The sequence below is a fragment of the Camelus dromedarius genome, chromosome 1 (assembly GCF_036321535.1).
Source record: "Camelus dromedarius isolate mCamDro1 chromosome 1, mCamDro1.pat, whole genome shotgun sequence".
NCBI classification, from domain to species: Eukaryota; Metazoa; Chordata; class Mammalia; order Artiodactyla; family Camelidae; genus Camelus; species Camelus dromedarius.
This window is the reverse complement of record NC_087436.1, coordinates 51161559-51182419: the sequence shown is the minus strand read 5'-3', so window position 1 is coordinate 51182419 and position 20861 is coordinate 51161559. Positions and strand designations below refer to the sequence as shown.

The window sequence follows — 20861 nt, the reverse complement described above, 5'->3', positions numbered from 1 at the left end:
GATGTGTGAGTGTTCTCTGAGAAAGGGAGAGGCCGGAGGTAAGGACAGGGCTGTCCTCTGTAAGGAGACAAAGGCTAAGTGGGAGTGGCAGAGACCATCAGGAGAGAGAATAGAAACACATACACGATTTGTGCAAAAGCAGAAAAGGGAGCCAGAGAATCAAGCAGAGCAAGCTAAGCCCAAAACGTAGCCAGTAAAATGGAGTAAGTGCTTATCGGTTTTGCCTGCCTGAGACCCCTTCCCCATCATCCAGTAACAGACCACCTGCCTGTGACCAGAGCCCCTCTCCATGTGATTTAGTAGGTGCTGACCAGGGAAATAGGACCCAGACCTGTCCACTCTCTGGTGGAGCTACTGAAGAAATCTTCCACTGGGATTTCTAGGAGTCTATGGGCTCCTGAGGCCACTTTTCCACCACGTAAAAGGAAGTGGACTAATGAATAGAGAGAGGCAGGTATCCAATGCCAGCACTAAATCTCCTGGATACAGCTGTACCTAATGCTGGTTCTACCCATTGACTCTTCAGTTCCCTGAGCCAATGAATTTCCTTTTTGACTTAAGCTAATTTCTCTTAGGTTTCTTTTACTTAGAAATGAAAGAGTCCTAATTGATACATAAAGTAATTATTTAAAAGACATTTTTAAAGCTAGCAAAGGAATGCTGCACCCAAAACTGTGGGAAATGAAGAGAGCAGCTTCTCCATCCTTCCTCCTCTTCCCAGCACATGGGCTTTCTTCTCTGTTTGGCTGCCTAGTCAAGTGGCACCCACTAAATAATACAAAGCAACAGGACCATCTGAGCCTGTACCCATTAAGCCTAGGCCTTCACACCACGCCACAAATAAAGTATCACTCCACTCAAAAGTCACCCCAGGGGTGGTTTCAAATTCTGTTTTGCATGGACTGTGCTTCTGTGGAAGGCGAGCAGCTCACATCCCCAATCAGGATGCTGCCAGGTGTGTCACAGCTCTCTGCCACAGAGGTAAAGGCCAAGAGAGAGAGTGCCTTGTAATACATCTAGACTCAGTGACGATCAAAATTAGAGTGAAACATCAAGTCCGGTCGGTTTTTCTTGGTGGTCAAGTAGCTGAGCACTTAAACTCTAAATTGCATTACGAAGTCCTAGAGGCAGAACTGGGGTTAGACTCCAAGTCTGAAAGGGTCCCATCTACCTTCTTTTCTTTTAGTGACTTCCCTATCATGCCCTGCTCTGCCACAGCTGTTGTTTTTCAGTAAGAACTACAACTAACCTTCTGGAATTTGTATATACGTAGCTGAGATGAGAGCCATGTAACCTGTCCCTCTCCACATTCCAGGTGAATGACAGGTCTCCTGTTCTTTGAAGAGATGCCGCAGGTAAGAGGCTGAATAAAAATCCATGCAAAATCTTCCTCTATTCTGCTCCTGTAGAAACCAGTTCCACTTCTCCCTCACTCTCGTTCATCTAGTCATTCACCAAACACATGCTGATCACATCTTCTCTGGGCCATGTGTTCTGCTACGTGCTGAGAAGAAGACATAGTTCCACCTTCGATAAGCTCACCATTCCGTAAGTAAAACATATAGATACAAACAGATAGCTACAATACAAGGGGATAAGTGGAATGATAAAGATATGTGCCAAGTCTTGTGAGGGAAGAAGGAAGAGGTCAGGGAGGGCTTCCTGGAGGAGGAGATACATGTTTGAAACGTTAGCTCAACACTTCTGATGGCTGAAGAGATAAGACATGAGCCACAAGAACTTAAATAAGGCAGAAATCAGTACTGCAAATAAGTAGGTGATTAGTTGACAAGTGAATTTTATAAACAATAGTTATTATAGATGTTCTGGGAAGCACATAAGAGCTACGTGCTTAACATAACTGTATGATTGATCTCTTTCAATTCCCACTTCAACTATTAAAGTGGATTTTAAGAGAAATCTGGGATAAAGAAATCATGTCCAAGATTAAACAATTTGTAAGTGTTAAAGACAGAATTCAAACCAATGTCTTCTTGTGTCTTCCGACTTCTAAGCCAGCACTCTTGCTGCTATACTCGTATGTTTTGGTGGACTGAACACCAAGAACACAAATAATGAAAGAAAGAACCACTTAGATCTTGACAAGGAGTGTATTTGTTTCCCCTTATAGTGACTTGAATCATAAATTTAAAGTACTCTCAGGCCATATTTAGCACCCTACCCAAAGAGAGACCTCAAAAGCAATCAAACATCAGCCAAGTTTTCTCACCATGATGAGAATTAAGAAGGAAATGCAAGATGGTAGCCATTCTTTGCCCCCCCTACCAAAAGCGCCCCTTATTGTCCATCTCCCCCCAAGAAGTCCATCACCCAAGCAGGAACACTGGGCAGGTGTAACAGCCCCACTCAAGCGGCAGACAGCCCAGACGTGGCACAACACCCTCTACTGCACACCCATGCCTGCTGGCATCGCCATGAAGCACGCCTGCAAGAGGACCATCAAACCTGGAATACATGGATGTGCACCGTCTTGAATGTTTTGCCTCCCTATGACTAGTTTAAACCCAGTATCCTTGCAGTTCAAGCAGAGAAGCCAACTTGTTGATTCACCCACTTAAGCTACCATCATATAACTACATATGACTACGAGACCAGTAAGACTGGTCACAGATTGTTAGGAATGTATTCAGAAGAGAAAAAGATGAAGATCCAAAATACTTATTTAATGAGAAAGAAACCGCTGCAATCCTTGAACTCATATCTACCTTAGTATTTACTAACGCTAATACTAACAATATAATACTATGTGCTTGGCACAAGAAGATTTCAGTAAATACTTGCTGAATGAATGAATCAGTAAATGAATGAATGAACCTCTTACCTGTCATCACAGTAATATTTAAAATCAATAGCAAAACCAGTTTTTCATAGTAGTAACCTAAACAAAATGACAAAAGAAGCAAAAGAAGTACAGAGGGAAAAGTACACACAAGAGTGTTTCAAATACGGCAACTGGCCAAAGATCCCAATAGGACAATTTAAATATTTATATTTAAAAAGGGTGGTTTGAGTTTAACAAGTGGGAGGCCATTTCTGACCCTGAAACCAGTCGACAGTCCCACTAACTCGCCCCTTCAGGGGGGACTGCACAACGTCACGGAGCTGGTGATTTAAATATTCCACCCTGGCAGCAGAAATGTCAATGTTGGAGTGACTCGACATCACTTCCACATTTGTTAGTGATGCAATAATGGAACTATCTAACTTTGGCTACAAGGAACTCGAGTACCACTTTCAAATCGCCTTGATATTGCACAACAATGTGCTCAATCACCCTCTACCAAACTTCTCTTGAACTTCTTCCCTCTTAATTTCCTCTTTAAAGTTTACTCATTATTTCACCATAATCAAAGAGTTTTCTAAGGCTTGAGCAAAGAACATTCTAGAAAGATCTTCCAGATATAAGAAGTGTAAGAGGTGGCTAATCAAGCGATCACAACTCTATTTCCCCAAGATTTGTTTTCCATTTCTCCTCGCAGATTTTCTTACTTATATTTCTTACTGAAGCCACTATGGTGCTGGGCATTCCCTCCCACGATGTACACACACACACACACACACACACACACACACACACACAAACACACGTTCACATGCACTTTCGAAGTTCTTCCTTAAGAGGAGATGAAAAGAGCCCTTCCTCCATATATTATTTAAAGGAGAAAGACGCCTTGTTTTATAATACATTGTTAAGGGGGGAAAAGACTGTTACAAAACAGTATGTATAGAATGACACCACTGCTAGAAATAAGGTTAAATAAAATCTGGAGATATATGCTTCAAAATGTTAACAGTGTGTATCTCTGGATGGTGAAATTATGGGTAATTTTTTTTTTCATTTTTGCTTCTCTGTACTTGTCAATTTTTGTTTGTTTGTTTGTTTGTTTTTTGAGTGGGCAGGTAGTTCGATTTATTTATTTATTTATTTAATGGAAGTACTGGAGATTGAACTTGTGCGTGCTAAATAAGCATGCACTCTACCACTGAGCTATAACCTCCTCCTGACTTGCCAAAGTTTTAGACAACATGTATGTGTTCCTGTTTCAGTTAGGAAGTTAAAATTAAATCAGAGGTTTTAAAAATCTTTTTCCAGGTTTCTTCAAACACAATGAAGACAGGCTGGAATTTTTAATTTTTACTAAAGAAAAATCAATTTTAAAAGCTATGATATACTCTTTAAAAGAGGTTTACAAAGTCTTCTGACTTAACCACAGCTACTGACAAGTTTTTCATCTCTATCCCACTCCATATGCAGTTTCTCAAAGCCCTCTTACCCCTAAATGCCTGGTTTGCTGTCAGAGCACAAACAGTCTGTATCCTTGACTTCATGACCCTGACCTGCCTCCAGAAGGCAGGGGCCACCCTATTTTCCATCACTAGCAAGATAGTCCCCAGGCATCTTCCCATTTGCTGCCAAGACAAAACAAAAAACAAAAACAAAAAAAATCCTTTTAGCCTTGCTGCTCACCAAGGGCTTTCCACTCAGTCCCTGTGGGGGACCAGGTGTGGAAGGCTTGCCGCTTCTCCAACTCAGGGCTGGGGTAGATGCTATGAGGAATGAGTTCATCCTTCAAAGTTATCTCACCTCTGCACATGTGGAATCACCTTGTCCATCACAGGCCCAATTACAGCACAATCTTTTAGTATAGTGGTTCTCAAAGTATGGTCCAGGGATCCCTGGGGGTGACCAAGACCCTGCCAGACAATATGCAAGTTCACGACAGTATTTCATAATAATGCTAAAACTTCATTTTTCTTTTTCACTCTCAGTCTTTTCTGAGTGAACAATGGATATTCCAGAGGCTAAATAACATGTTCCTACAGATTGACTACAGAAGCACATATTAGAATCCAACTATCTTCTACTAAGCCAGACATTAGAGATTTGCAAAAATGTAAAACAATGCTATTCTTCTCACTAAATTTTTGTCATGGTAAATACAATTAGTTTTCATTAAAAAACATTAATATGGTATAGGCTTATTACTGTTACCTGAGAGTTATTTACCAGGAACTCTGAAGAGCCACATTTTCTAATCACAAGTTTCTTTGCCCATTTTATAAAACTTCCCCAACGTCAGCTCAGTAGGGCTCTGAGACTACAAATAAACTAATACTGACATCATTGTTTCTAAGCCGCCCTAAAAATTATAGCTCTGTGCTATGGAGAAAGTCTAATTTTAAATTATGACCGAAAAAATCTGAAAATCTCAGAAATTAGAAGGAACAAAAAACGTTATTATTTTCTTCTACTGATATGATATGTGGGTTCAGTTTTATCATACTCTTTTCTACTATTTGTTTTATTAATTTGTCTGCAACAAATAAATGGATTGCTGGTTTACTTTGAGTTAAATGGGACATCTAGGTTGACTGAAATAATTTAAAAGTTATGTTTGTTTTGTGTTATAAAATTTATTGTAAAAGTTTGAAGTTATTCATTCATTTAACAAGTATTTCCTGAATACCTACTATACGCTAGACACTATGCTAGTTACAGGAATAAAGAAGGTGACTGAGATAAACCCTGTCCTTCACAATAGATCTTACAGACTATTACAGGGTTCAGATAAATAGGTAATTAGAGGATGGCCTGGTAAGTTTTAGGGTAGCATCTGGGAATGTGAAGAAGACAGGATAACTAACCTACCCTAAAGTAGTGGGATTGCCCAAGGCTTCCTGGAGAAAAGAACATCTAAGATGGCATGGAGAAAAAAAAGGAGAAATCAGTTTGGGAAAATATTGGGGGTAGGGGTAGATACTGCAAGGTCTTAAGTAGCAGGCAAGGAGTTCAGATTTTATTCTAACAGTAATGAGAAGCCATCTGAAGATGGTGGAAATGATCAGATTTGCATATTTGAGACATAAGTCTGGCAACAATGTGGAAGATGGGAAATGGGGCAAGATGGAAGGCAGTGGGCAGCAGCCCGCCAGGCACAAACAGGGCAGCAAGACATTGTATCTAACTTAATCTCCCAATGATCCCACAAAGTAGGTAAATTATCCCCCTTACACAGAAGAGAAAGCTGGAATTTAGAGAGGTGAAGTAAGAGATATTTAAAACTTACATACCTGAAGGAAACTCTAATTCAAAAAGATACATGCACCCCAATGATCACAGCAGCACTATTTACAATAGCCAAGACATGGAAACAACCTAAATGTCCACTGACAAATGACTGGATAAAGAAGCTGTGGTATATTTACACAATGGAATACTACTCAGCCATAAAAAAGAATAAAATAATGCCATTTGCAGCAACATGGCTGGACCTAGAGATGGTCATTCTAAGTGAAGTAAGCCAGAAAGAGAAAGAAAAATACCACATGGTATCACTTATATGTGGAGTCTAAAAACAACACACACACACACACACACAAATGAATTTATTTACAAAACAGAAACAGACTCACAGACATAGAAAACAAACCTATGATTGCAAGGGGAGAAGGGGGAGGGCAGAGGAATGAATTGGGAGTTTGGGATTTGCAGATACTAATTACTACATATAAAATAGATAAGGTCCTACTGTTCCCTATACAGGGAACTATATTCAATATTTTGTAATAACCTATAATGAAAAAGAATACGAAAAGGAATATATATATACACACACACGCACATACACATATATATACAAGAAATTAACACAACACTGTAAACTGACTATACATCAATAAAAAAAGAAAAAGGAAAAAGTTACTGTGACAGGACTTATGGGCATTTGATATGCAAGGTAGGGAGAGAGAGGAATCAAGAATAACATCTGGTTTTCAGCTTACTCATCGAAGTGGATGGTGATACTGATCACTTAGATTGACAGAACAGGATTACCAGAAAGTGTTGATAAGGAAAGGATGGATGGAGTTGATGAGTTCCATTTGGGACAGGTTGAGTCAGGGAGGGAAGAGAGTTAGACATCAATTGGCAACAGGATGTGCATGGCTGAACCTCAAGAGAGAAACCTGAACCAAGCCAACCTATGCAGAAAGCATCTACAGTTGGATAATGACCACAGCCAGAGGAGTGACTGAGGTTACGCAGAGACAGAGTGCAGAACCAGAAGGGAGAGGGCTTGGGGTAGAACCCCGAGGACCACTGATATTTAAAGGATGAACAGGACGTTGAAATTGAAAATAATCAGGCAGAGGTGTTAGAAAACCAAGACAGGCACAGTTGCAGGCAAGGAGGGGGTGTGTTTCAAGTAGGATGTGTCAAAATTAACAGAGAGCTATGGCCTGAGAAGTGCCCACTGTATTTAGCAATGAGAAGGTTCTGGGTGACGTCCTGGAGAGCAATCTCAAGGAAGCAGTGGGGACAGAACCGAACCACAAGGTGTTGAGGAGTGTCCGGAAGGTGAGAAAATGGAATCGGATTCATACGTCTCCACAGCCCAGTTATATACAGAAAGCACGGCACAAAGGCCATGGGCTGCTCAGGGGATTCGGAGCACAGGGGCTGCCCTAACAGCACCTGCCTAAAGCCACCACGGTGGGGAAGAGCTGGGGACTCAAAACCGGAACAGCTGTTCTCTCAGACAAGACTGGGTACTTGGTGACTTCTGCCAAGTGACTTCGTTGTGCCTCAGTTTCTGGGGAAACTGATACATCCTAAGTCTCTCATAATGCTGTTTTCAGCATCAGGTATCAGTGATCAGGTAATAGCTTCATAAGGTTGAAAAATAATGTGGGACTATCATGCTTTAGAGCCAGACCTGACTACTGAAGAGATAGCTGCAGCAGGGAAAATAATAATAATAATAATAATAATAATAATAATAATAATAATAATAATAATAATAATAATAGTAGTAGTAGTAGTAGTAGTAGTAATAATAGTAATAATAATAGTCTTTTTTCCTTGTTTTACTGAAACAAGAGGAATCTCAGCAGAGAGCACCCTCCTGCTTCAAATGATTGTACGGTTCCCAGTGGCTTCAGGAAACTGGCATCAGTTTTACTCTGACATCCAGGCACCTGGATGATATAGGAGGCACTCGGCTTTCTGGAAAATACACCAGGCCCTCCATGGGATGACATTCTTCGGCATGAAGAGCAACAGTAGAGAGGGTGAGGTGTTGAAATCTAGTCACCCTGGAGGGGAGCCCTCACCCTGCCACTTCTGAGCTCTGACTCCGAGTGAGGTGTTCGACCTAGCTGAGCCCAAGTTTCCTCATGCATGCCTAGAGCACTTAGCCAAGGAAATTAAGAGAATGCACGGGACGGTATATAAGAAGGTACTGAGCACAACGCCTGGCACATGATAAGTACTCCGTAAACGTTAACTATCACTCCCATTAGGATGGGACCTGCTTCTCTGCTAGAGTGAAGGCTCTACCTGAACATTTACTTAAATGGCATGCATCCCAAGATTAGGGACGGAGCCAGTGTCTAGACTTTCTCATTAATACGTGTAGGTAAAGTAACCAAAGAACATACTGAGAACCCTGCTCCTAAAGAAAACTGTAAAGCATTGTGATTTCACATACAAACTCAAGTACCTGGAGTCCTCAACAGCTTGCATCCCTTAACAAAAGGATTTGTGTTTTCTAGTATATACATTCTATATATGTGTGTGTGTGTATGTATAAACACACACACACACACACACACATATACATTCTATATGTGTGTGTGTGTGTATGTATACACACACACACACACACACACACACATATATATAAAAAGCAGGGTGTGTTACCTACCTCAGAGTCGGTACACTCACTTTACCATTCCCTCTCATCTGAAGTTCGGGCTGACTTCTCCTCCCCTGTCCCTGAAGAGACACATCCCTCACTCCCACAGTGAGAACAAAGTGGCCCCTGTTCTCTTACCTGCCTGCTACCCAAGGTCGGCTGAACGTGGGGGCCCCAGATTCTTTGGGCTTGTAAAACCCACACAGAGTTCCTGAGGTAAATCTAAATTTAAAACCACAATTACACCCATTTCTATAAGTATAATATGGACTTTCAACCATTCACATTTTGGTATTGATGTAAACTTTGGACAAAAACAATGAAAACAGAGCCAACCCCTAAGTACAGCCTCAGACGTTTTCCAGAGAAGAGGGAACGTTCATCATCCCAGTGCATACTGAAACACTCAGATTATTTCATTAGTCTCTGCACCAAAGGTTTACATTTTCAGGAATTTATGACTACTGCTTGATAAAAGGGAAGTAGAGGCAATTAGTAAAAGCTTTTCTCAGGATGTGAGTCACCATGGAAACTAGCATTGAAACCAAAGTCACTGGACTGACGTATTTCTCGCTGAATTTTTACTTCATTAATCCTTGCTGTCTTTTTATAGCAGCACTTTCCTCTAAGGTAACTGACTCTAAGGTGCTCAAGCCTCCAGTGAGAGAGAGTTTTGCTGAGGATAGTTAAGCTATTGTTAAGCCCTAACAACCAACACAGTATCATAATGACGATAGTAACTATTCATTGAGCATGTAGTTTGAGCCAGATATGAAGCTAAGTATTTTACATGCATTGTCTTATTTTTCACTTACTACATGAAGTAATACAGATAATGGGTAAAAATTCCTTACTTGTTTGAGTTACTATATATAACGCACTAAATATGTAAGTGCCTGAAACACAGGGGATGCTCAGTAACAGTTATTGTTCATGCTGTTTTTAGTTCACAACTATCCTATGAGTAAGGTTCATTTTTTTCAGTTCACAGATGTGAAAACTAAGGATTAAGGATGGTTCAAGCCACCTGCCTGTGATTGCCCAGCTAGTATGGGACAGACTTAGAATTTCAGCCCAGGTCTGTTTGACTCTGAGGCCAAACTGCTACCCATTACGTTGTGTTTTCTTAGAGACCTCAGAAGCCTACTGAACACATCACTGACAACTATATTATTTTTGAACTAGGTTCATAGAACCAGAGCCTTAGAGGCCTTATCAATGCTCACTTGGATGTTTTCTCTAAGTATTAAGTTATTTTTAAAAGGTCAAGGTATTAAAAATATTTGGACTTGGAAGGCATAATACTACTTTTCAGGTTAACACCTTTGATCTAGATTCACAGGTTTTTGTCTTTGTTCTCCTTAAACTTCAGGCCAAGGGAAACAACGGAGGAGCTTTGGAAGGAGACGGAAACCAAATTAAACAAGGCTCCTTCTGAAGACTCTCTATGTTCCCAAAACCCATTATCACAAGGGTAATTCAATGATAGTTTCATTTCTTTACAAAATACATCTCAAGACTCAGCAAACTCATTGGTCTCCTGAAACAGACACCTGGGAGTAGTTTGAGAATAAATTGACTTGTTTCAATTACGATCAGGAATCTACTGATACCTGGAGCTGGAAATGGGAACACCCTCAGAAAACTAGAAAACAGTTTCTTAGGTTGTCGAGAGCTTAGCAACATTCTTTAAATGATCCTAATGTCAACTGTGTGCACTTAGTAATATGTACAGTCCCTTGAGGAAATGCCACTCTGAATCCAAGTAACTGGCAAACTTTTATTACCAAACACGTTAAGCTGCCCTCACTACGGGGTTGCTTTTCTTTTCCCTGAGGAATGTCAATCTTTCTCAATCTTTCAGGCTTACTTTCCTTGCCTATTTACATTCCTGTTTTTCTCTTCTGACCCCTACTACTGCCAGAAGAAATGGGTAACACAGAGGATTCAAATGTATCTTAAGTTTTTTCGACTGAAAGATAGTTGACTTACAATTTGTTAGTTTCTGGTGTAGAGCATAATGATTCAGTTATAATATATCTAGATTCCTTTTCATATTCATTTCCATTATAGGTCATTACAAGGTATTAAATTTAGTTCCCTGCACTATACAGTAGAACCTTGTTATCAATTTCATATATAGTATATACAGAAGTATACAGAATCCTGAATACATATCCTAAATGTATACTAAATTTAAAGGAAAAAAAACCTTAAACTACAGTTGTAGCTGAAAAGCAATAGGATTTTTTATGATGGGGAAATGAAGTTCCTTCCCGTCAGCATCTCCCAAAGTGGGCACCGTCAGGAAACAGAAATACGGTGTGAAGCCGGGAAAGCACAGAAACTGCCAATCTCCCACTCAGCTACTCGACTTTGAACATCCCTAGAGAGAAATAAACATCTATCTCAGTTAAGGGGAAAAGTTTGCCTCTTCTTCTCCTGGTACCTGGGGAGAGAGCTCAAATTACCCCCTAGCAGCAATGACTTACTCAGAGTTAGTTATTCTGTCAGAGAAGAGCACCCCTGTTACCGTGCTCTGCCCACCTATTCTCCCTGCTCACTGCTTCAGCTCATTCCCCAGTGCCTATGCACAAACCTCCTTCTCCAGGCTTGTGCTGTCAGCAGTGCAGTTGCTTCACAGGCATGAAAAGGGAGGACTTCCAGGATTAAGAGGTACAAATGATTATGTATAAAATAAGCTACAAGAATATACTATACAACACAGGGAAGAGAGCCAATATTTTATAATAACTATAAACCTTTAAAAACTGCAAATCACTATATTGTACACCTGTAACTTTTATAATATTGTACATCAACTATACTTCAATAAAAAAGAAAGACAATAGCTAATTAACATGTAAAAAAAAATCTACCAGAAAGAACACGGGGCAATTTAAAAAAAAAAAAAAAAAAAAAAGGAGGACTTACACTCTAGTCTGCCAGAAGAGAGTGAATTCATTGGCAGAATCCTTTTAGAGTAAAAAGGAGAACAGGATTGAAACTTTGAATACTAGACATGGGTATTTCTCCCATATCTGAAGTCTGTCCATAGGAAAAAGAACAATTTGATTAATATGCCTTTCTCCAGGAAAACTTCTGAAACTCAGAATCGGAAAACTATTGTTGCTGAAATATTTTCTCTGAGAAAAATTCAGTACATAAGAAAAATTAAAAGAAAACTTCAGTCTATAAAAGGGAATTCATGTAACCTACAGGAAAACCCAACTTGTAATCAATAGCACAGACACTTTTGGCACAAGTAGATGTTCAGCCAAGAAGTCTTTTACAAACTAAACCAAATAAGCAAAATTCTCAAAAGGAGACTTGACTGATTGGTAACTCCTCCACGAGGTGTTTCCCAAAAGGCTTGCTTAGCCTTCTAACCAGTAACACGTGCTGTCACTGTATTTATCTGGCAGTTAATCGCCCTCAGCTTTATGATATGTCTTATAAGATTTGTTTCAGTCATTACTTAACTGCTGCAGTTTTGCCTTGCACACTTTTCACAAGTTTCCATCTTATTTCTTAATTCGATTATAAGCTCTCTGAGGACAAGGACCTGTCATCATCACTGTGCCTTCTGTAGTCTTAGCACTGTTCCCTTAACATAACTAAGCAATGGAGCCAGACAAGTGATTGACTGATGATTAGTAACTTCTACCCATAGTTCCAAATCTGCAGTAACAGTTGCCTTGCCTAGAGACAGTATGACTTTCTAAACTTTAATTCAAAAAGTCCACTACAGCACAGTGTTTAGGATTGCCTGAGGTTTGACCACTTATTGCATGATTTTGGTCTAGTTCCTTAATCTTTTGGCACCATATTTTTCTCTTGTGTAAAATTAATAATGGTATCTTTATCATAGGATTGTTATGATTTTGAAATGTGATAATACAAATAAATTGGTTGAGAGTTATGTGACATAGTAAAAGACCAATAAATCCTAGATATAATAATTTTTTAATTTTTAAAATTTTTTATTGAAGTATGGTCAGTTTACAATGTTTTGTCAATTTCTGGTGTACAGTGTAGTAGTTCAGTCATACATATGCCTACATATATTTGTTTTCACATTCTTTTTCATTATAGGTTATTACAAGGTATTGAATATAGTTTCTTGTTCTATATAATATCACTTATATGTGGACTCTAAAAAAATAGGACACACATGAACTTATTCACAAAACAGAAATAGATATAATTATTTTTGTCATGCACAAAAGAGCTCAAGTGATTCCTTGGAATGGCTAAAGATGCAAGTTTGGGAATTCAAGATAGAAAAAATGACGGGTCTGTTCTCATGTGGATCCCAATCATCCCTGGCATGGAAGCAAACTAAGCTCTTGACATCATAGTCAAATGAATTGTGAGTGTCTCTCATTTTCCCAAAACCTCTTGGAAACAATGACACACTGTACACGGTCAACTTAAATGAGAGTGATGTAATGGATCAGAATAGGTCTACTGTCTTGAAGGAAAAGCCACCAGGGACCACAGCACAACCTAGCCCTTCAGTCCTGCCCTTCCAAACAGTTCCTCACCTGAACAAGGAGGCTGGAAGATTTACCCCACCATTTCTCAGAACATAAAGGCAAAAAACCAAAACAAAAAAACAAACAAAAACAGAGAGAGAGAGAAGATGCTCTTTCTCTCCTCTGTCCATGGTCAGTGCTTCCAAAAACCTCCATCATCTAATCCACTATTACCCCCATCCCAGGAAGAAAGTACAATGGACAACAAGCTATGCATACATGTATGTAATGACCACACACACACACACACACACGCTCTTTGCTCGAGACCACTAGCCTGGCCCTCCATTGAAATAAGCCAAGAGTTACCGCCTCTCACTGGACCAGAAACGAATGAAAGGAAAAATCTAACAATAGCTAAATAACTACCACAAGCAAAAGAGTGAAGCAGAAAATATCTTTTGTGGGGCTTTTGTGCCTACTCTTCAGTCATGCCTGCTCTTCCAGAAGAAGGCAGAGCCTTTATGCTACCTCTCAAGTCCAGATTCAAGCAATCATTACATCTCAAACAAACCACTGCAGTTTCCTCCTTAGCTCCAGTCTCGACCCACTCTGACACATTTCACACTCTCACGCAGATGAATTTTCTAAAACACAAATCTGATCCCTTTCCACTTTTGTTTGAAATTCCTTAATCAGATATATCATTCTACTGCACATTATAGTTACATGTACATATGTTATACGTCCACCTATAAACTGTAAAGTCATGTGAGGGACAAATCACCTTACTCAGATTAAACAATTCACACTCACTCATTTGAAAAATATATAATAAATACATGTTATGTACCAGGCACTATAGTAGCCCCTAGAGAGATGCATCAGACCATTCCCTTCAATTCGTTTAAAAGTGTGTAAGGGGGTTGGGGGCCATATAAACAGAAAATTGTAATACATATAAAATTACATATTATAATATAATTGCAATATGTAATATGTCGTGATTGCACAGGCACCAATTAATCTAGGATCACACAGAAGGGGCTCCTACTAAATCCTTGAGCAGACTAAGAAAGGATTCTCAGAAGAGGTAATGTCTAAACTGATACCTGAAGTGCAAGCAGGTGCATATGGAGAACCAGGAACAACAGGTGGTCCATTAGGACTGGAGTAGGAGCGAAGGATAAGGCTTGAGAAATATACAGGAACCAGATCAATAAAAGGCTTAAGCCACATTAAACTGTTTGAAGTTTATCTTGAAGGCATTTAATTGTTTTAATAAAAACTGGCCACTCTAATTAAAGTATAGTCGTTATTTGAAATATTTGTTGAAGTGAAGAGCTAAGTGTGATTAGCATAATAAAAAAAAGTTTCAGGAATTCAAAAAAAAGAGAAATCAGCAAATCAGTGCTGGTGGTGATGCCCCAGAAAGGTTTTATGGAGGAGTTTAGCTGGGCTTTTAAAAATTTAAGATTTTGATAGGGGGCTTCCAGGAAAAGTGGGACAGTCCAGTTGGAAACAGGAAGGGTGCAAGAAACATAATGAGGTAACAAGTGGTTGAGTAGAAGTATAAGGTGAATTCAGAGAAGAGTGAATAGTACTGTTTGACAAGTGCGAGGTCTGGACAGGTAGGTTGACATCCCAGGATCAACCCTGAGATGCAGGGCCTGAATGCCAGGCCCCAGATTTAGACTTCACCAGCCAAAAGACAATTCTAAAGGAGGAGGAGGTCTGGGGGAGGTCTGAAAGAAGAGAGGCATTCTCCAAGGACTCCTTTAGGAAAACTGAAAACAAACTGAAAGAGACTTAAAAACAAGGTTCAGGCAACCAGGTGATAGAAATGTGAAAGAAAAAAAAAAAAGATATAGGAGATGTGCTGCAAGATACCTATTAAAAGAACAACAGGTTGGGTGACGGTGAGAAACAAAGGTTGCCTCCTGTGCCAACCTACCACACCCGCACCCACATCTCCAGCACCCCCACTAACCCTCTCCGGGAGACCAATTTATCTGAATGGGGGCATTTCCCGCAGCTTAATGTGATAGCTTGGAGAATGAGGATCTTCCTTGTTATCAAGCTGTTTAATATATGGGTCTACACGGAAGAACTTGGAGATAAGGTGTTTTGAAGAGGAAATAAAGAGAGAAGAAAAAAAACACCTGGAGAATGATAAAGGAGCATATGAACAAACTAAGGGTGGCACTGAGCCCTTTCTTAAATCCCCTAAGTTAGTCGCCCAGGCTCTCCGCTCAGGGGGGCTTTCTTTTGTACTCTGGAAACGCCCTGCAATAGACCAGACTTACACCCAGTCTCGGGCCCCAGAGGCCCACTTGGCTAAAAGAGCTCCCTCCTCCCGCTTCTCCAGGCTGCCTCTTCTACCTGCGCTTTGTACCCTCAGAAACCATAAGAAGCAGAACAATAAACTCAATTATTCTGCTGTCTCCAGTTTGAACTCAGATCACCTTGCTCTCTCAAAGCAACAAGTTAACTTACTAGTACTTAGGCACACTGAAAAAATATTAGGAAACCTTCCAAAATTATCTAAATTTTGTAGTACCATAGTCTTATCACCTGGGAAAAGCTGACCTCAGCCTTCACGCAAAGGAATAATGTTATTTGTAAATAGACCTCATGGGAGATTCAATAAATGGCCCAGAGAAGTAAGTTCTATTTTTTCAAATGTTTTCAAAGTTAGAAAATCATATATATTATTACTCTATTTTGTTGTAGGTGAGGAAACTGAAGTTGTATTCTTTAAGATATGGAGATATTAATGGCCCTAAATTTTACTCCAGACTGGATGGTTTCCTGCTGGAGCAGATATAAATGCTAGCAAATTAATAGATTCTTCTGGAGTAGCATTTCATTTGACATCATTTAACCGACAATTGTTGTTTTAATCACGACGTTTTAAAACATCAAACGTTTGCTAAGTCTGATTAAGTGATAAATTTTCCTTGGCTTCCCTTTGTTTCCAAAGTAATTATGGACTTCTTCCCATCCTTTTTGATGCCCACAGAGGCCATAATAAAGGTAGTTAAATATAAAAACATAAGAATGAGAGACAAACATATAATTTACCTACTGAGGTATCCTACTTACTCATAAACTGGGAATCACATTGCTAATAAACAACCAATTTTCCTAAATAATTTAGGTGTATTTTCCAGTGTCTCTGCCAAGGTGTGGCTCAGAAGTCTTTTGTCCCCTTATAATTCATCAACAGTGCAAGATAAGGAGATAATTTAAGTCAAGACAATATGTGGGCTACAGATATGCAGCTGCAAGTCAAGTCCCCAAGCTTCTTTCCAAGCGTAGACTGCCCCTGCCTAGAAAGGCTTTCGTCAGCGTAGCTGTTTCCCCTCAGTTGAAGGGACTGCAACTAGACAGAAACTGCTTAGGAAGTTGTTTCTTTTATTTTATTTTCTAAAGTATCAATATATTATGGCGTCAGTACAGTTTTTCCAGCATATCATTTCCTAGACATTAAACCAACTGTAATGTCAGTCAGAACTGGATCTATAGTTAGTTAACTAAAGAACATGCCTAAGAGGACCACATGGCCCTTCTAGAGCCATATTCCATGCCATCAGAAACTTATACTTCTTGAATACTGTATGTTTTAATTGAGATAGATATTTCTAACACAAAGAATGCCAAACTATAATGTTATTAGCAAAGAATGTATCTGGTTAAAGTTTCCCTAACTGTAATGTAAGGTCAGATACACTGGGAAATGCTTCATTTCCAACAATGGAGTATAATATTCAGCATTTCCCAAGCATCCTGGACCACGAAAACTTTTTGTAGCACAAACTAACATTGCCCAGAAGTGACTAAACAATAGGGAAAATACTGCATACTGCCATTCATCATCAGTTGTCAACGGCACAAAAGCAGAAGAAAAAAAAAAATCAAAGCACTGAGTTTTTAAAAGTAGGGAGGAGTTCTGGGAAGGATGCTGAAAGCACATTTTGCCTACTTCACAAAGAACTACCACAGAATGTTCATTACAGAAGTAACTAGGGAATCTATAATATGATCATTTTTGGAGTTTATTGACAGATAAGATCTTAATTGCTCCTAGGTAACTCACAGCGGTCCTTAAATCCTAGGAATTACCAAATGCCTAGATAATTCTGTTTACATGTACTGAGATAGATTTTTTTTAATTTTGAGTGAATATTAAAATCAAACCCTTGACGTGACAGATGACTGAAAACTATGGCTCTAAACGCAGTTCGGCCACCAACAGGATGTGTGACATTGGCCTCAAGGTTCCCTTAGTCTCTCTATCTCTGTAAATAGGCCCTTCAGCCTAAATGCCTTCTGTAACGTACACCAGAAAAAAAAAAAAAAAAAAAAAAAAAAAAAACTACAGTATATCTCGTTGGCACCGAGTAACTGTTAACGAGGGTGGCATGTGAGCCTCTGTCTGCTGAGAAAACTTCAGTACACCATTCTTACCTAAAATGCATCTCTTAAAGTGCTTCCCGCCCTCAACTACTTCGTAAACTTTTCTGTAAAATGTTATAATCACTAGCGTCTGGCCGCTCAGCTCATCAAGCATAAATCTGCGATTTCTGGCTCCCTCAACACCGCCAGCCCTTGAACCCTGCCTGACTAGAAAGCCGGGTCTAGTGAAAAGCAAGGACCACCAATCAGCTTCCGCCTCACACTTGAAAAACGTAACGAAATTCTTCCTCCTGCACTTCTCCCCCAATAAACAGCGTTCGTGTGCAAATGGACGTCTCCGGACACCCCGCGGGGAAGGGCGGCCTGCCCGAGCCTTACCTGGTTGAAGTGCAGCTGCCCGGGCTCCGGGGCGCCCTCCGCGTGGGCGGCTCCCAGCTGCTCCAACAGGCGCCCGAGCTGCGCCGCCGACAGGCTCCGGTTCGCGCCGAACACCCTCAGCACATCCTCGCTGAAGGCGAGCCCGGGCCCCGCCGCCGCCTCTCCGAGGCCGGCAGCCGCCAGCAGTAGGAGCCCAGCCACCGCCCGGCCCGGGGCCATCCTGGCCGGGGCTGCCCGTCGAGGGCCGGAAAAGGACTGGAGCACACAAGGGACGCGCCAGGCGCACCGGCGTGGGTGCCCAAGGACGCGCGGGTCAGGCGTCGGCGTCGGTCCGAGTCAGCGGTGGCGCGGGGCGCCCCTGGTCCTCCGCCGCCTTGGAAAGAGCAGCCGCCCGCGACCTGCCGGGCATTGAAGTGGCGGTGCAGCCGGGGGTGTGGAGCGATAGACAGAGCGGGCCCCCGGGCCTCCTGGAGAGCCTGAGATAAAGAGGACAAAGGGGGACAGAGATAAAGGCCACCGGGCCACCCGCTGGCCGGCCCCGGGAGCACTGTGAGGCCGGAGCCCTCGAACGCCCGGCCGGGCAAGGGGCCAACTGCCCCGGAGCCGGGTTTGCAAACGTCCCAGGATTAGCGTACAGAGTGATGACACACGCTCCTTCCGGATATGAAGCCCCAAACCACGCCACTTCTTAGGGAGAACTAAAACCTTACTGGCTGTAGAACCCCACCTCCTCTTCCTTTCTTTCTGCTGCATTCCCGTAGAGCAAACTTAGAAGGGGTGAGACGTGCAGTCCCCGAGGAGCTGCAGGAAATGGCCCTTTGGGGTCCTGAAGTTTGAGCGTCTAAACGAGACCCTTCCTTTCCCAGATCTCTTCTCTCAATTGGCAAGCTAGTGGGTTAGCTAGCCTGCTAACTAACCTCTCACCTCGCCTGTTTGTTTCTGCGTCTATGTCCACGTGAATCAGTCTCTCAATCTCTCTCTCTGTTTCTCTGTCTCTCTCTCAACACTATCTCTGGCAAATCCGCTGTGAAACTCCGAGATCCGGCCCGGCGCTCTTCACAGATAACAGGAGGAGGACCCTGTCCCCGCCTCCCTGCAGCACGTGGTGACACACTCCCCAGCCTGAACTACCGCGCGCGTCCACGCCGGGGCGCACAGCCGCTGGCCTTTGCTCTTGGCTCTCTCTGCGCCCTCCCACCCTCAGCCGAGCCGGCTCCCCACCCTCATCCCCAGGGGTTACCTGAATGCCACCTCCTTGTCGATATCCCTACCCTCCATTCTGGTCTGGTGGTCTCTTTGTTACCTTGTTGAAACCAGTTTCCTGAAATAGAGTCTGGAGCCCTTTGCATTGTCTAAGAGAATAGCAGGAATTGCTTTTTTGTCTTACTAGTCAGGAGAAAAAGGAAACCAAATCTGTAGCGTTGGTGGCAAGCTAACTGAGCCAGCACGGCTCAAGCTGGCCCTTCCTGACGCCACACAGGATATCCGCAGATCAGAATCAATGTTTGTTTGTTCAGATGAGGGTTCAAGAAAAGCTGACTTAGGTGTGTGGTCAACAAGTTTGTGCAAAGTGAATGCGGTGTTTAGGGGCAAAGGTTGTGTCTGGTGGCTGTTAACTGTCCAGAAACAAAGTGAAACCACGATTCACTGTTACAGGGCTAAAGACAAGAGGAATTCAAAGTTTTGTTCTTGGGTTACATGGGGTAGAGAGCACAGTCCCCTAAAACAGCACATTTTAAAAGAGACACTAAGTCCAGACAAGGGGCTGGGAAAGAATCTCATTTCCCATAAGGAACTGTGATGATGGAAGAAAGAGACAGGGAGAGAAAATTCCAGAAGGATGAGGCTCTAGGGGCACATAACTGAAGGGGTGTCATGTTAAGAGGGTTTAACTGTATTCTAACTACAGAGGGCAGAAAGTAGAAGTAACAAGGCAAAGTTACCAAGAGGAAGGTTTTTGCAGAAAGTAAGGCACAGCTGCTTTGGGAGGTAGTGATTTCCCCATGATTGAAGGTGATTCAAACCCATGGGTGTGTAGTAGAAGGATTCCTGTCTTGGAGAGAGATCAATAAACTGATCTTGATGGTGTGTGTATTTGTTTAAAAAAAAAAAAAGCAAACAGACTCACAGACATAGAAAATAAACTTATGGTTACTTAGGGGGAAAGGAGTAAGGAAGGGATAAACTGGGAGATCTGGATTTGCAGATACACACTACTGTATATAAAATAGATAAACAGCAAGGTCCTACTGTAGAGTACAGGGAGCCATATTCAATAGCTTGTAGTAACCTATAATGAAAAAGCATATGAAAACGAATATATGTATGTATATATATGACTGAAACATGCTGTACACCAGAAACTGACACAACATTGTGAACTGACTATACTTCAATTAATAAATCTATGTATTGTTGATATTAATTTACAAAATAACATTGGTGCAAAAAGGAGAAATATTTTACCCAAAGGCCAGAAGTAAGTTCATGTCACACTTAAGCTCTTAAATTACACAGTTGATGGGATCACTTCAAGATTTTTCTTGAGTTCTTAAATGTGGTCTGTTGCCTGTTTTTCCTTTTGGCCCCAGAAACTCAAGATGATTCTTGGAAATCAATGAACATTCTAATGGTTCGTCTACACCCAACAAGCTGTACATTGCCAACTTGAACTGCAGTGTTGAGAAGTTGATAAGATATTTGACTTTCCACAAATGGTTAATGGATTTCAAGTAATACAAATTTTATATTGTGGATTTTTAGAATAAAATTTTATTTATCAGCCATTCATGTATATATATTTTGCCAGTCCCTCAACCCCACAAGACAATAAATAGTAAAATAAATGATAATCAACCTGCTAGGAAAC

At 41.2% G+C, this 20861-nt stretch overlaps 1 protein-coding gene across 3 annotated transcripts in view; it reads right to left on the bottom strand.

Moving 5' to 3' along the window:
- Nucleotides 1-19065, bottom strand: part of SLC39A8 (solute carrier family 39 member 8) — a 66257-nt gene extending 47192 nt beyond the window's left edge. The window contains exons 1-2 of one of the 3 annotated variants that reach the window (XM_064484606.1): nt 18917-19065; nt 17993-18468 (exon numbers count right to left, since the gene is read on the bottom strand). In XM_064484606.1, the coding sequence (XP_064340676.1) occupies nt 17993-18211 (219 nt within the window). In that variant the 5' untranslated portion in view covers nt 18212-18468; nt 18917-19065. Of the gene's footprint in view, nt 1-17992; nt 18611-18909 lie in introns of those variants that run through there. The other 2 variants (XM_064484607.1, XM_031468678.2) reach the window with 2 other exon arrangements.
- Nucleotides 19066-20861: the final 1796 nt, after the last annotated feature.